We start from the raw sequence: 14,510 nt of genomic DNA, 5'->3' as shown, positions 1-14,510 counted from the left end.
AAAATTAACAATTTGATATACAGCAAGGATTGTTGCACTGTTTCAGGAGACATTTGTTACGACTAAGTGCTGTTCTTTTAAACTTCTTCTATTCATCAAAGAATCCTGAAAAAAGCAAACATGACTTTTTGACAAAAATGTTAACTGTTTTCAACATTGATAATAAAAAGAAATGACTCCTGAGCAACAAATTTAGACTTCATTTTCTAGTTCATTATTTTATTTCAAACAAAATTCATTGACTAATGCATGTTAAAATAATAATTGTTATGCCCAAACGGTGTACAGTATGTAACTCGTGTCCCCATGTAACCTCGCTGGGTGTCCGCAGAGCGATGTGCCCACAGCTCAGAGGAGGAGGTTCACGCGGGTGGAGATGGCCCGAGTCCTGATGGAGCGAAACCAGTTCAAGGAGAGACTGATGGAGCTGCAGGAGGCCGTCAGGTGGACGGAAATGATCAGGTAAACAGTGCTTTGAAGAACGGATAGCTTTAATTTGCTCTACAGCCCTTTTCTTTCCTTTTTTAAATTTCAAATGGTTATGAGTATTTATTTTATTTTATTAGTAGGTCTAAAATTACAATATAACTGTTAGTACGGCAGCCAAGCAAATCACATTTTTAATGACGGTGTCTGACCAGACCTTGCTTTTTATGCTCAGCTTGAGCTCTGTTCTCAAACTAATTGTCCAAGAAAGTAGGCCAGTTTTTCCTGGCTCTTGAACAAAAGCCCCGTGCCGCCACATGGAGACTGTCTGCTAGCTCTCGGCTCTCCTACAGTGATGTGTCTTGTTTTTCCACAGAGCTTCAAGGGAAAGCTCAGAAGTTGCAGAGAAGAAGAGGTCAAGCATCAGGCAATTGTGAGACCTCATCTCAACTGCTAGTCACACAGATCACAAATGTGAGCTCGGGCTCATCACAGCCGTTTTTATCTATGTCTTGTTTCAGCTTCAGTCGCCTGTTCAGTTCCTCCAGTTCCTCAGCGTCCACCAACCCAGCGAGAGGTTTACCATCCAACGTCAAGTACAACCCACCCAGCATCATGAAAAAGAGCAACACCTTCTCCCAGTTCCCAAGAGAAAAGTCCAAAGCGTTCGACTTCCTCAAAGAAGAGTAAATCATCTATTTAACCTTGTTAAAAATATTATGTTTTTAAGTCAAATCAAATAAAATTCAGGATGCAATGTTTTGTATGTGCATTACTGGCAAACCAATATAGCAACAAAGATGTAGTGAAACCAAAATGTTCCTAAAATTCGAACTTGAAATGCATGTATTTGGGTCAAGTGTCATATAACTAGTTGCATTTCATAATATGCATTTGGCATTGTTTTCTCACATACAGTGTTTTGGTATCAAGACCCACCAGTTGAAATCCATGTAAATCTAGAATATGAAGATATTCTTGTCTGGCGTTATGCAGCACACCAATGTGTTAATTAGCATTTCATAATTCATAAGCGTCCCCTCTTTATTTATTTTTTTCCTTTTTCCATCAGGGTGGACTCGAGTGTTTCTCTGTCCCGCCGGGAGCAGAAGCGTGCCCAATACGAGCATGTGAAAGCCCATGTGCAGAAGGAGGATGGCAGGGTTACAGCACATGGCTGGAGTCTCCCTGGAAAATACAAGGCAATACTATCTTATTTTATTTTATGCTATTTTATGCAGAATTATAATATATTTATTAGTAGAGCAGCCAAGCAAATCAAAATGCTATGAGTATAATGTGCGTATGAGTATACATAATATACATTTCATTTAATTTTATTTTACCTTATAGGTCCAGTATTATAATATATTAATTAGTACAGCAGGCACCTAAGTAATCACAGTGCTATTTTTTTTTGTGTGTATGTTTTTTTTACCTTATCAGACCATTTTTTTTATTTTCAGCTAGAGCGCTGTTCTCAAACTAATTTTTTTAATTTATTTATAGAGCACAATTAAGTAACACAAGGTTGATCAATGTGCTGTACAATAGAAACTAATAAAAAGGAGACCAACAGCACAGAAGGAAGAAAGCAAGTAAAACAAACATCGTGGCAAAGAATGACTCTATGGGTGTTATATGCTGGTGTCTATTAACACTCATCAGTAATCTAGCAGTAGCAGGCTGCATTAGTTGTAAGCGAGTTAACAGCAATTGGCCAACACCCGCATACAAAGAATTACAGTAGTCCAGTCTTACAGAAATAAAGGCATGAATAAGCTTTTTAAAATTGCTAGGTGACAGAAAAGGTTTTACCTCAGCTAGTAACCTCAGTTGACAGAAACAAGACTTAACCGATTAGTTGATCTGTTTATTCAATTTCAGAGATACATCAAACTGAACCCCAAGATTCTTAACTACAGATTTACAGAAAGGGGCCCCAAATCAGAGAGGATGTGAAACTCAGAGTTTCCGAACCAAATTACCTAGGTATTTCTTTAGTTTAAATGTAAAAATTCTGCTGACATCCATAGTTTAACTTAAAGTGTAATTGTCCTTTTGTCCTGTTTCCAGTAGATGCATCTGAGTATCATCATAAAAACAATGAAAAGTTACTCCATGCCTTTTAAAAATAGAACCTAAGGGCAGCATGTAAAGTAAGAACAAGATTGTACCTAGAATTGAACCCTGGGGAACACCACAATTTAATGGAGCAGATTTAGATTACGATTAAATAATCACACATCTTTTATTCGATTGTTTTATTGTTTACACATTTTCTACTTATTTTTGTAAATTATCATTAATTGTCCTGTAACATTTTATTTATTTTTGTTTATTTCTTATTATTGTTATTTTGTTGGTTTATTTATTCCATATTTTCACTGATCTTATTTATATATGTATATAACTTATTTTATTTTCATGTTTTTACATTTTATTTTATTTATAACATTTTCAAATTGTACTTATCTTGCACTTAAGAACTATTTGTAACATTGCAACATTATATTTTATTAATTCCACATTTTCTACTTTTAATAAAAAATAATCTATAATTGTACTGTTATCCTGTTCTTTTTAGGCTGCTAATGGTGGCCATGCAGAAAACAAAATAAACCTTCCTGTTCCTGTGTGTCTCCGGCCACTGGAGCAGAAAGATGCTTCTATGAAGGTGAAGAAAGATAAATAAATTCAAATCATAATTGAAATCAACTGTTTTGTTGCCTAACTTCAATAGGTTTATGAAGTCTTATGAAGTCTAATCAATATGTAATATTTGCGCAGCTCCTGTGTGCAGCTGGAGTGAACCTGTCAGGAGGACGCTCATGTAAGGGAAGCTCTGGCATTTCTGGTGAAGCGTCTTTGGTGGAGACAGACACCTCCAAACAATGTAAAGACTCCCAGAGCAGCCTAGATCAGCTGGAGCAGGAACAGAAGGTAAAAGATTTCCATAGTCATATTGTGGAAAACATGGACTTGTTTGAAATAAAAGAGTTGATGTAGAAAGTAGCCATATTTTAACACAATACTAGTCATATGTATGAGCTCAGTCATTAGCATTTGACCACCCACAATTACATACCCTGTCATGTAACGTATTTGAAATGCGAAGAAACTATAATAAAGTTCATTTACATATAGAAAGACACTATGGCAAAGACCTATAAATCACAGAGTGTGTGCAAAATTGTCATAAAAACTACATAAAATCTGGTTTGATGTGAGAAATCTTGACTTTCATTGTAAGTGGATTTTCACTAAATAAAAAGCTTAAAAAGTGGTCATTTTAAACTAGGTATTTAGGCTTGAATTCTCAATGAGAGAGTCATTGTGATGTATAAAAATGGATCAGATCCACATAAAAACACACGTACCTCTAAAAGCATTCGTAGACAGCATTGACAGTGTTGGTTCTTCATGCAGTGATATTGTGTGTGTTGACAGGAGCAGGAGCGGGAGCAGACGGTGCATGTGGAGATGTCCAGTCGCGTTTGGATCTGTACGAGTACACACTCCTCCACAAAGGTGATGATCATGGATGTGACGCGGCCCGACGACCTGCTGGACAGCTTCTACGTCTGTAACTCATGTGTGCTGTGCATCGCCAGCGTACCAGGTCAGAAATGTATACCCCTTGTAACAGTATAATACTAGTACACCCCTTGTGACTGTATAATACAGTACAATAAAAAAATAGTAATTATATTAATCATTTCATTTTCTACAAGTGTAAAATTAGGAAAATGGGAGTGGAAAATAATTCACATCAGGATTACAATTCACTTCAGGAAACTAATGTCAATGGCACTAAATATAAATGATCCCAGTAATGTTGTCTGTGTATTTTGTTGTGATTTCCAGGAGTCTTGGAGACAGACTATCCTGCAGGGGAGGAGATTCCTCAGGACCTGGAGGCGGGGCCAGACGCTCTATTGGCCAGCAGCAGCTCTCAGGGTAGTGAGGGGGTGTTGAGTGACGTGTCAGCGGTGGGCTGCAGTGTTGAAGAGTCCAGCACAGGATCTCAGGCGGGCAGCACAGGCACCAACGAACAGTCAGCAGAGCAGAGTCCAGCCAGAGGAAGTGGTAAGAACTCTCTTAGACATCAGTGAGGTCATGTCATTTTGACAACTCTTTATAGAAGTAATAGTCCAGACTCTGGTTTTTCCAAAAGTTATGTGAAATCCTGGGACCTACATACTTAAAGGTGCTGTATCTAAAATTTTGACCTTACTAAAGCATAAAAGTACCATACTATGTTTGCAGATATTTAAGAAACATGCTAAGTTAACATGCTTGTTTATTTGAAAAACAATGCTACAGTCAGTTATTCTACTTTTAAAATGTGTTCCAGGCCGGAATGTTGATCTTTGTTTTGGTTTTTAAAAACCCGCCCACTGCCAGTTTACCCAATTGTATTTCTGCACCCCTGGTTGCCAGAAAACACAATGTATTCTATTTCATTTATTGTCAAGTGCGTTCTTTCCTGTTGGTGTCGTCAATCTGGCAACCGGGATCTTTAAGTCTGAGGAGGACGGCTGGGTGACACCCCCCCCCCCCCAATACTGGACTGCAATACCTAGTTCAACCACTCGGTGTCAATCCTACATACAGCACCTTTAAAGACAGGAGTCCATATCTTTATTAAACGCATCCATTTTCCTTTTTGACCAGTAGGTAACATATTTCAATGAAAGAAAATCAAATATTACTTCATGCCATTCTGACACTGTCGGCGGTTTATCAAAGTAAAATACTCTTACGAGCAGCATAAGTAAGAAGATTAAACAACTTCCTGTCCGAAATGCTCTTTATATTCTTATCAGCAACACCTAACAACAAATAAAGTGGATTGAGGTCGCATCCTATACTTAATATAAGAGATAGTCTCCCACAGATTTGCTTTAATATTTTAACATTTCCAAGTACAGTGAATAAAGTAACCCACTTCTATTTTACATTTTATACAAAATGGAGAAAAGTTTTTGTGCCTGCGTAATGGAGTAATTTGGAGACCATATAAAAGTTTGAACTGTAGTTCTTTAGTTCTGTTACAAATTGATATATTGTCGACATACTGCCAAATTTGTGTTCAAGTATCTGTATCAATTGACAGCCCAAATTCTTGCTCCCAAATAGCTAGGGTTTCCTCATTATGGGCTTTTTTCCCATTCAAAAGCACTTTATAACATCGCTTTATTAGTGACCTCTTAGATCTGTTGTCCAGGAGCACTTGCTCTGTTGGAGTGGGGCAAGAAGAAAACCCAGGGATGCTATGTTTCTGCACAAAGCTCTTTATCTGTAAATACCTGAAGAAGCTCTCAACTGTTCCAGTGATAACAGCACCTCCTTTTGAAGCAGATCTTTTATAGTGCTTCTACCAGCGTCTTTCCAGAATGTGAAACCATTGTCCATTATTCCAGGCTGTAAATCTAAATTTCCTTTTATTGGAGTAATAGATGACAAAGTTTTGGCTTTCCCTTCCCAATCCCTGATTAATTTCCACACTCGTAATGTGTTTCTAATAATACTGTTCTGCCCTAGACCGGAAATCTTTTTAATGGGATACAGGCCAAAAGGGACCGGCAGGCCATCACCCAAATTAAATGCTTCAATGTGTAACCAAGCTGAATCTGGATTATTTTTCTCCCAATGAAAAAGATACAGAAGCCGGGAAGCTAGCTGGTACAGCCGGAAGCACAAGAACTCCTATATTTCTGGGAAGTTGCATCTTAGTCAATTTTAATCTTGCTTTCCTCCGGTTCCAGATAAAAGATCCTGATCAGAGCTATCCTTAGACAATGGAAGTGGAGTCCATCTTTCCAAATCTCCATGCACCCATCACAGAAGAGGTTCAGAAGAATTCCTATACATTTGCTGTAACAGTGGAGTAATAAATATCCTAAGATAGGTAAAGCCTAGTCTCGCACAGCCAGACTTTCAGACTGAGGCTGAAGGTCTGGAATCTGTGGCTGCTTTCATTGGCCAAGCCCCGCCCATGAGGCCATTTGACTGACATGTCAAACAACCAATCACAGTTTGTTTTGTTCAGCATCACATTTCAGGACTTGGAAATGTCGCCACAATAACAGACCGGTGTGTAAAACTCTCAGAAGTATATTAAATATTCTATGCTGCGAACTATAAATACTTCACATACTTTTGAAAATCAATCCTGATAAGTGCTCGTCATCACAGTTTTAAACACAACGGCTTTCTTTTTAGTGAGGAGGTTTGGCGCCACAGCATTTTTGTTTCCAGGTGGAACGTTAAAAAAACGCAACACACACGTCTCCCAGAAATCCTGTATAATTCAACCAAACCGATGACGACTTCGACACTCCTGAAGTGTTTCCACTTTTGTGTCCCATATGCATCAGACGTTTAGCCAACGGTCCATGAGTGTGATATCTGAGGCTAAGGCTAGGTAAAGACCTGCCTAGTCCATTTAAAAGGAAAAGAGGTTGGGGAGAATAAAAAAAAAAAACGTTTAATCAGCTCAGCCCTACTGAACTGAAGTTAGTGTAAAACTTTTTGAATGTAAGATTAACACTCTTCGTATTAAATAGTTTTTGGCCAGAAGAGTCTTTGACATATCTTTGAATATTTTGCAAGTCAGCCCTATTTTTAATTTTTTTGTTGCCAAGCTCATACAATTTTTGTTTGACAAACCAAATATTGTGACGTGGTTTCTGAGTAAGAAAGGAGTTGAGTGCAGCTCTTAAAGCGAAAGTTTTATTTAGCTTGGTATTGGAGGTATTTCATACAGTATGTACTCTCTCTCAGCCTCAGCCAGCTGCAACTCCAGTACTCACCGTTTTTCTACACTCTCCAGTTTCTTCTTAAAGACTTGACATGTTTCCCACAATGTTGAAGGAGAAACCTCTGTGGTATGAGTAATTGTGTAAAAAAAAAAGTAAATTCTGAATGAAAATATGAAATGAAATTAGGGTCTTTCAGTAAGTAGGCATGAAATCTCCATCTATTAGATTGAAGTGCTTTTTCACCATGTAGGAGCTCCATAAACTGGTGCATGAGCAGAGATGGTGATATTACCAATCGTGCATGAAACAACTGAGGATAGTAAAGCTTTAGGGGCATTTTTCAAGTTTTGATCATGTTGCTAAAGGCCCTAGGAATTTGCTTATCACATATGATAAAGCAGGTTTTATAGGGTTAAAAGTAAAGTGACAGAAGTGTCTCTGTTGTAGATCTCTCCAGAGCTCCCAGTGAAGATGGGCTCCCTGCAGCCGAGGAAGCTACGGAGGCCACTGAGGAAGAGCAGGAGAGCCCGGGACAGGACACCAGTCAGCCAGGAATCTACACGGAGCACGTGTTCACAGACCCACTGGGAACAGAGACTTCTGGGGCTTCAGCAGGCAACGATAACCAGAGGTGAGCCAGGCGCAGTATCTTTATCAGCACTGATTTATATCCAGGTGGGGATGGGAACTCATCCTTGGTTGGGTTCCTTGTCAGGGAGTCCGATCAGGACAGGGACGGCACGGCCTCAGCAGGTGGAAAGACGAATCTGGCAAAAGAAGATATCCAGCGGATGAGCAGCGCGCTGCCCACCATGTGGCTGGGGGCTCAGAACGGCTGGTGAGACACACACACACACACACACACACACACACACATAAAACAGCATCTGGCCACAACAGACTTTGTAAAATGCCATCATTTAGTAAAAGGAAATAGGTCTGTCAGGGATAGTAGTAGTGTTTTTTTTCTATTTGCCGTACTGTCTTTCAATCTCAGTTTGACAGCCCGTGTTTCCTGGAGTATTTTTGTCAACTTGAAGTTCGTGGTAAGTCAAATTAGGGTCCTTTGAGTTCCGTGATGCAGAAAACGCTGATGAAATGATACCGTATAACTGAGAATGTCACAGAATCAGACTAATTAAAAGTAGAGCTGCACAATTAATATGATTTTAATTGCAATATGAACTTGGATCTGTGACTTTGTTTTAGATATGCAGTCTGCCTCTTCTGTTTGTCTCTGTGAGAGTGAGCAGCACGCTTTTCATTCACTACACATGTGTTTTCAGCATCTGTCCTCTCACTATATGAAGGAACTCTGCATGAACCACATCTCAGATGTTGTGGATTATTGTCAAATACACACAGAAAAAAACTGAAAGGTCTTCTATACAAACCGACTAAATACAAAGCTTGATTAAAACTTGAAGAAATTGACGTAAATATCTTCTCAAATTGAACAACAATAATAATAATAATAATAAAGCAATAATAATAATAATAATAAAACGGTTAATTAAAATTTGTGCTATAAATTATTAATTGCGATTAATGGCATCCAAAATAAGTTTTTGTTTACATTATATATGTATGTGTATGTTTATATATAATTAAACACACATGCAGTATATATTTTAAAAATATTTACATATACAATTTATATTATTGTATTTTATATTATATATAAATATATGTAATATATAAACATAGTTTTCTTGAATATATACATATGTATATGTATTTGTATTTATATATACATAATAAATATATACAACGCATACTCGTATATAAACGAAAACTTTTATTTTGGATGCGATAAATCGTTCGACAGCACTAATTAAAACAGATTTTATTAAGACACTTTCTCATTGGTATTTAAATTCTAAATTAACGTTTAGATATTTCATAGGGTGCTATCACTGTCAAAATATTTATAAATCATTAATTTGTTAATTAGACATGCTTTTTTTGGATGATTTGAAGTGACTAATTAAACCAGAATCCGGTTTATTAAAGTCAGCTGAACAATCAACGTGCCAAATTAAATGTAGTGTACTTTGACCAAGATCTACAGGACAATGACTTCACATCATTGAAAAAAAATATGTAGATTGATGTTAAAAGCACACACTATCAGAGCACCGGTGTTTTGCAATCTGAGAGTTGAACTTTTCTCATTTACAAATGTCTTTGATGTAGTTTATACGTGCACTCGTCTGTCGCTCGATGGAGGAAGTGTCTCCATGCTGTCAAGCTGAAGGATTCCATCTTGAACATTGTGTAAGTTCAAACTCAAGAATACACTGTAACTTTTGAAATTTAGTTAATTTTTATATATATATATATATATATATATATATATATATATATATATATATATATATATATATATATATATATATATATATATATATATATATATATATATATATATAAGAAACCACTGCAGCAAACATGAGTTGTAGTGATCCTTACCATTATTTCTCTACTCAGACATGTGAAAGGCCGTGTTTTGGTGGCTCTGGCTGACGGTACACTGGCCATCTTTCACAGAGGTCTTGGTAAGACACTGTCAGTTTACTAAGGAACTCCTCTCAGTTTGACTTGAATTGTTAAAACCACCCTCGTTCTGCTTTTACAGACAGCCAGTGGGACTTAACCAACTACCACCTCTTGGACCTCGGCCGGCCGCATCACTCGATCCGCTGCATGACCGTCGTGCACGATGGTGTGTGGTGCGGCTACAGGAACAAGATCTATGTGATTCACCCCAAAGCCATGAAAATAGAGGTTCATATTTATGTCTTGGTCTTCATATGCATATTGTGAAATGTGTTGCATGCAGTATTAGATAGATAGATAGAATTTGATGAAATTGTTTGTGATTGTCTGTGATTTTTCTGTGTGTGAGACAGAAGTCTTTTGACGCCCACCCGCGTAAGGAGAGTCAGGTGCGTCAGCTGGCCTGGGTGGGGGACGGTATCTGGGTGTCCATCCGGCTCGACTCCACCCTCCGCCTCTTCCACGCTCACACCTTCCAGCATCTCCAGGACGTGGACATCGAACCTTACGTCAGCAAAATGTTAGGTGAGAATTCTGGGAATATATGTTTCTAGGTTCATGGGGACCACCTCTCATATCAAATCATATCTCATATCATATCCATATAATGTCTTATCACATCTTGTTTCATATCATATGTCATATAAAAAAATCATCACTATTGTGAAATGTTTTTACAATTTAACATAACTGTCTATTTCTATTTGAATATATTGTAAAATGTCACTACTCCAGTGTTCAGTGTCACATGATCTTCAGAAATCATGACGATATTTTTTTATGTTTTATTTTTTGGAAACCTTTTAGGAATCTTTGATGTTAAGAAAGTTAAAAGAACAGCATTTATTTGAGATAGAAATATTTTGTTACATTGGAAATGCCTTTGCTGTCACAAAAGAGTGTTACTGAGCCCAACACTTTGAATGTTGGTGTATGTCGACAAAACACTAGAAATAAGATCTGAGCTCTTTTATATTGCCCTTTTCAATAAATGAACAATTGAATGCACTTCCTCGTGTCTTTAACAGGAACGGGAAAACTGGGCTTCTCCTTTGTGAGGATCACGGCTCTAATGGTTTCCTGTAACCGGCTGTGGGTGGGAACAGGAAATGGTGTCATCATCTCTATCCCTTTATCAGACTGTAAGCCGATATCACACACACACACACACACACACACACAGTATTCAATGTTGAAGGCAGCATTAGTTTCAGTCTCTTCTTGTCTTTCTCATGTCTCCGTACTCTTGCTTTGCTTCTTTGCTGGATCTGGCTCAGCTTTGTTCAGTATTTCATCCTCAGGTTCTTAATTCCTCTCAGATCGTCCACTCTCTCGACTGTTTTTCAATCTTTCTGGGCTGGTCAACAGTGAATCTGCATCTAGCCCAAATTTGCTTTAATATTAATGAGTGTCTCCCAGTAATTTAGCATTTGCTCTGTGAGATACGGTGTCTCCGGTGCTCTGTTAAACGCTTTAGACACGTATGATCAAGCATCTTTTTGTTTCCGCAGCATCTCATAAGAGTGTAGGAGCGATGGCCGGACGTCCAGGTGGGGCGGTGCGAGTGTACGCCGATGACACTGTGGATGGTGCGCTGACGGGCTCGTATGTACCCTACTGCTCCATGGCACACGCTCAGCTCTGCTTCCACGGCCACAGAGACGCTGTTAAATTCTTCGCCACTGTCCCAGGTTAGATATAGTGACACAGTGCCTCAGTATTGATTATAGAGACTGACGGGGAGGCCTCATGACGGATGAAGTCAGCTTCACGAAAGGTTTTGTAAGTTGTCCAAACCTGATATTTTAGAAGTCAACTGTGTGGTTAGTTACGCGTACACTGGCTCCTACAGAATGTGTAAAGCGGTGGTGTTTGATGTAATGGCTGGTGAAGTGCAAACCTGTGCTCATGTGTTAACGATGTGCTTCAGGTCAGGTTATTGTGCCAGGAGCTGAAGGTACGACGGAGAACTCGGACTCTTCAGCCCCAGACGGCAAGAGCATGCTCATCATGAGTGGAGGAGAGGGATACATCGACTTTAGGATCGGTAAGAGCTCCAGTGAGACATCTCTCCTTCATGTTTTAATGTCAACATGTAGTTGTGCACATTCTGCAGTTCACTCATAAAGGGCTCAAGCCACATTCATATTCAAAATCACAGTAAAAGTTATGATTGTGAAATGTTATCATACCTTTGCAAACATTATTAATTAAGCTGTCTAGTTTTTAAAGTGATACTACAGATACTACTGAGGGGACGTAATAATAGTGGCTCTCTTTTCCCTCTCTCAGGTGATGAGGATGGTGGTTTGGGTCGAGATGAAGAGGAGGAATCGGCTGAAGCCACTCTGAAGCTGCAGTCGGCTCCTGCCAGACCTGAGCGCAGTTATGTTATAGTCTGGCAGGTTGCTTTAGGCAGTGACTTATAAATCACTGCTGCAGCTTCAACCGAGAACTCTAGGTCAACCCACATGGGCTTATTATTTTACTTTTCTTATTAATGCAGATATTATTATTATTATTATTATTAATAGTGTTGTTCTTAATACCTACATCACAATGAGTTCTAATATCTGTGCTTAGATGTTCATTTCATTTTACTGTTTTATATGAGTCTGGCGTTGACACAAAGTAGATCAGTGTTGAAATGAAGGAACCAAACATTGACATGAAGCCGTCCACAGCTATGTTGCAACTTTATACGGAAATCCTAAATGAAGATTTGATCAAAATGTACCCTTCCAAGAAGGCCTGAAGTTTTTTGTCAGATTTGGTGAAATTTTGTGTTGCATCACTTGTTCAGCAGTGGAGTGAATGGGTGCCGTCAGAATGAGAGTCCAAACAGCTGTCTGTTCGTAAGAAACAAATCCATTATGACGGAGTTTTAATTTTAAACCATTGCTTCTGGTCAAAATATAAGACCTTCTATCCATATTGTTGTTGTTTTTTTCAAATAAAAATTTGTCTTCAAAGTGTTAGCATCGAGTGAATGGGTGCCGTCAGAATGAGAGTCCAAACAACTGATAAAAGGTAAAAAGCAGTTTGTTTGTAAGACACAAATCCATCATTACGGAGTTTTAACTTTAAACCATTGCTTCTGGTCAAAATACAACACCTTCTATCCATATTGTTTTTTTTTTTCCAATTAAATACTTGTCTTCGAGAAGTGTTAACATGGATTTTGGTATTTTGGTCAGAAGCACCAAAAGTCTGTTGACTCTCATTCTGACGGCACCCATTCACTGCACAGGATCCATTGGTGAGCAAGTGATGTACTATATTGCTACATTTCTTCAAATCTGTTCTGATGAAGAAACAAACTCCTCTACATCATGGATGACCCGAGGATGAGTACATTTTTAGCAAATTTTCATTATTCGGTGAGCTACCCCTTTAACAGTTTACATTACATGATTACTTTAGGGCCATGTTTTTTTCTTGATGTAAGCTGCTTGAGATGTTTTGTGTTTTTGTTCTTCACAGAACTGATCGGAGGTTTTTCTGTGCACTATTGCAGTGGTAGCATTGTGTAGTTCATGTATATAGAAACTCAGAGAGCTATTTTTGCTATCTGTACGGCGCTGATCTGGTGAGCGATGGTGTCTCAGCACCTTATGGCATCTGTACGTGTGTATTTGCATGAGTCCTGTATCATTCCTGTACGGAGCCCCGGAGCTCCCTCACACTAGAGCTTGCTGGCACTTTAAAAACATACTGAACATACAGTAGACATGCCTAATTTCTGGAAAGAACAACATGCGCTAGTGTTTATAGCCGCTGAGAAGATCCGCCCTTTTACCAACGGATGAAACGTAGAACAAATAACAAATACTAAACAGCCTAGTTATCGATTATTAAGCATTGCCAAGGCTTTTCGATGTTCTGTGATTCTCTTGAATGGACAGAAACGGACTAAATAATGTTAATTTAAAAAATACTAATAATTGACAGGGATTGTATAACAAATTATTTGTAGTGTGTCTGATTTAGTTTTGTTTGCTTCAGCACCAAGCATCTCAGATAATTAATGTGGGTTTTGTCTGTATTGTGTGTCCCAGGCTTGGGTTCGAGTGTGTTGAGTTTTCTAATGCGCTCCTTTTGTATCTGGTCTGTACAACACTTTTATTGTACCTTGATGTCTGCTGAAACAAATGCAACATGATATTTGACTTTTTATGTGGAAATGGGTCGGGTTATGGTCTCTTGTTTTGTTTTGTTTTCAGTTCTGACACACAAAGGGAATCTTTATATCATTGTCATTGCCGTTCTAAGTATTTATTTTCATAATGAACTTTGCGGTTCAGAATGTAACTTTTTACATGTTTGTGAACAAGGACGCTATCGTTGTTTTGTTTGACATCAGACACCTTTAGGAAGTGATGTTTTCATGTTGAAGGAACTGACTTATAATGTTGACAGTATTAGACCGCATCACCTCCGGAGGTCATTGGGAAATACACCTTTATTGTATGAAGCTATGCATGTTTTTTTTAAAAGTCCTCTGCAGTTTGTTAGTTCAACTTTGTTTATAGCCATCTTTTTGGGTGGTTGTGTGTATATGTGCGAGTGTGTGAAATATTGAGAAATATTACCGCATTTGTGTGTGTGTGTGTGTGTGTGTGTGTGTTGTCGCTTATTTCCATTAAATCTTACTGGACTGGCTGTGTGTGTGTGTCACAGCTCGTCATTACTGTTTGCTAAAACTGCATCATAGCCTTATTTTTAAACTCTATTAAAATCAATTTCATGGGGAATTCA

At 38.3% G+C, this 14,510-nt stretch overlaps 1 protein-coding gene across 6 annotated transcripts in view; it reads left to right on the top strand.

Annotated features, from left to right (window-relative positions):
* Positions 1–14,510, top strand: part of LOC113046646 (C-Jun-amino-terminal kinase-interacting protein 4-like) — a 33,420-nt gene extending 18,910 nt beyond the window's left edge. For 4 of the 6 annotated variants that reach the window (XM_026207512.1, XM_026207514.1, XM_026207511.1 and 1 more), the window contains 18 exons: positions 332–462; positions 803–859; positions 948–1,112; positions 1,499–1,628; positions 3,014–3,103; positions 3,217–3,369; positions 3,877–4,048; positions 4,294–4,515; positions 7,641–7,824; positions 7,909–8,031; positions 9,390–9,470; positions 9,684–9,751; positions 9,832–9,980; positions 10,106–10,277; positions 10,781–10,894; positions 11,264–11,443; positions 11,683–11,799; positions 12,045–14,510. In XM_026207512.1, the coding sequence (XP_026063297.1) occupies positions 332–462; positions 803–859; positions 948–1,112; positions 1,499–1,628; positions 3,014–3,103; positions 3,217–3,369; positions 3,877–4,048; positions 4,294–4,515; positions 7,641–7,824; positions 7,909–8,031; positions 9,390–9,470; positions 9,684–9,751; positions 9,832–9,980; positions 10,106–10,277; positions 10,781–10,894; positions 11,264–11,443; positions 11,683–11,799; positions 12,045–12,181 (2,445 nt within the window). In that variant the 3' untranslated portion in view covers positions 12,182–14,510. The remainder of the gene's footprint in view (positions 1–331; positions 463–802; positions 860–947; positions 1,113–1,498; positions 1,629–3,013; positions 3,104–3,216; positions 3,370–3,876; positions 4,049–4,293; positions 4,516–7,640; positions 7,825–7,908; positions 8,032–9,389; positions 9,471–9,683; positions 9,752–9,831; positions 9,981–10,105; positions 10,278–10,780; positions 10,895–11,263; positions 11,444–11,682; positions 11,800–12,044) is intronic. The other 2 variants (XM_026207513.1, XM_026207516.1) reach the window with 1 other exon arrangement.

Source organism: Carassius auratus, chromosome 28 (assembly GCF_003368295.1).
Source record: "Carassius auratus strain Wakin chromosome 28, ASM336829v1, whole genome shotgun sequence".
In the NCBI taxonomy this organism is placed as follows: domain Eukaryota; kingdom Metazoa; phylum Chordata; class Actinopteri; order Cypriniformes; family Cyprinidae; genus Carassius; species Carassius auratus.
Note: the sequence above shows the minus strand (reverse complement) of the source record. Positions and strands in the feature narration are given on the sequence as shown.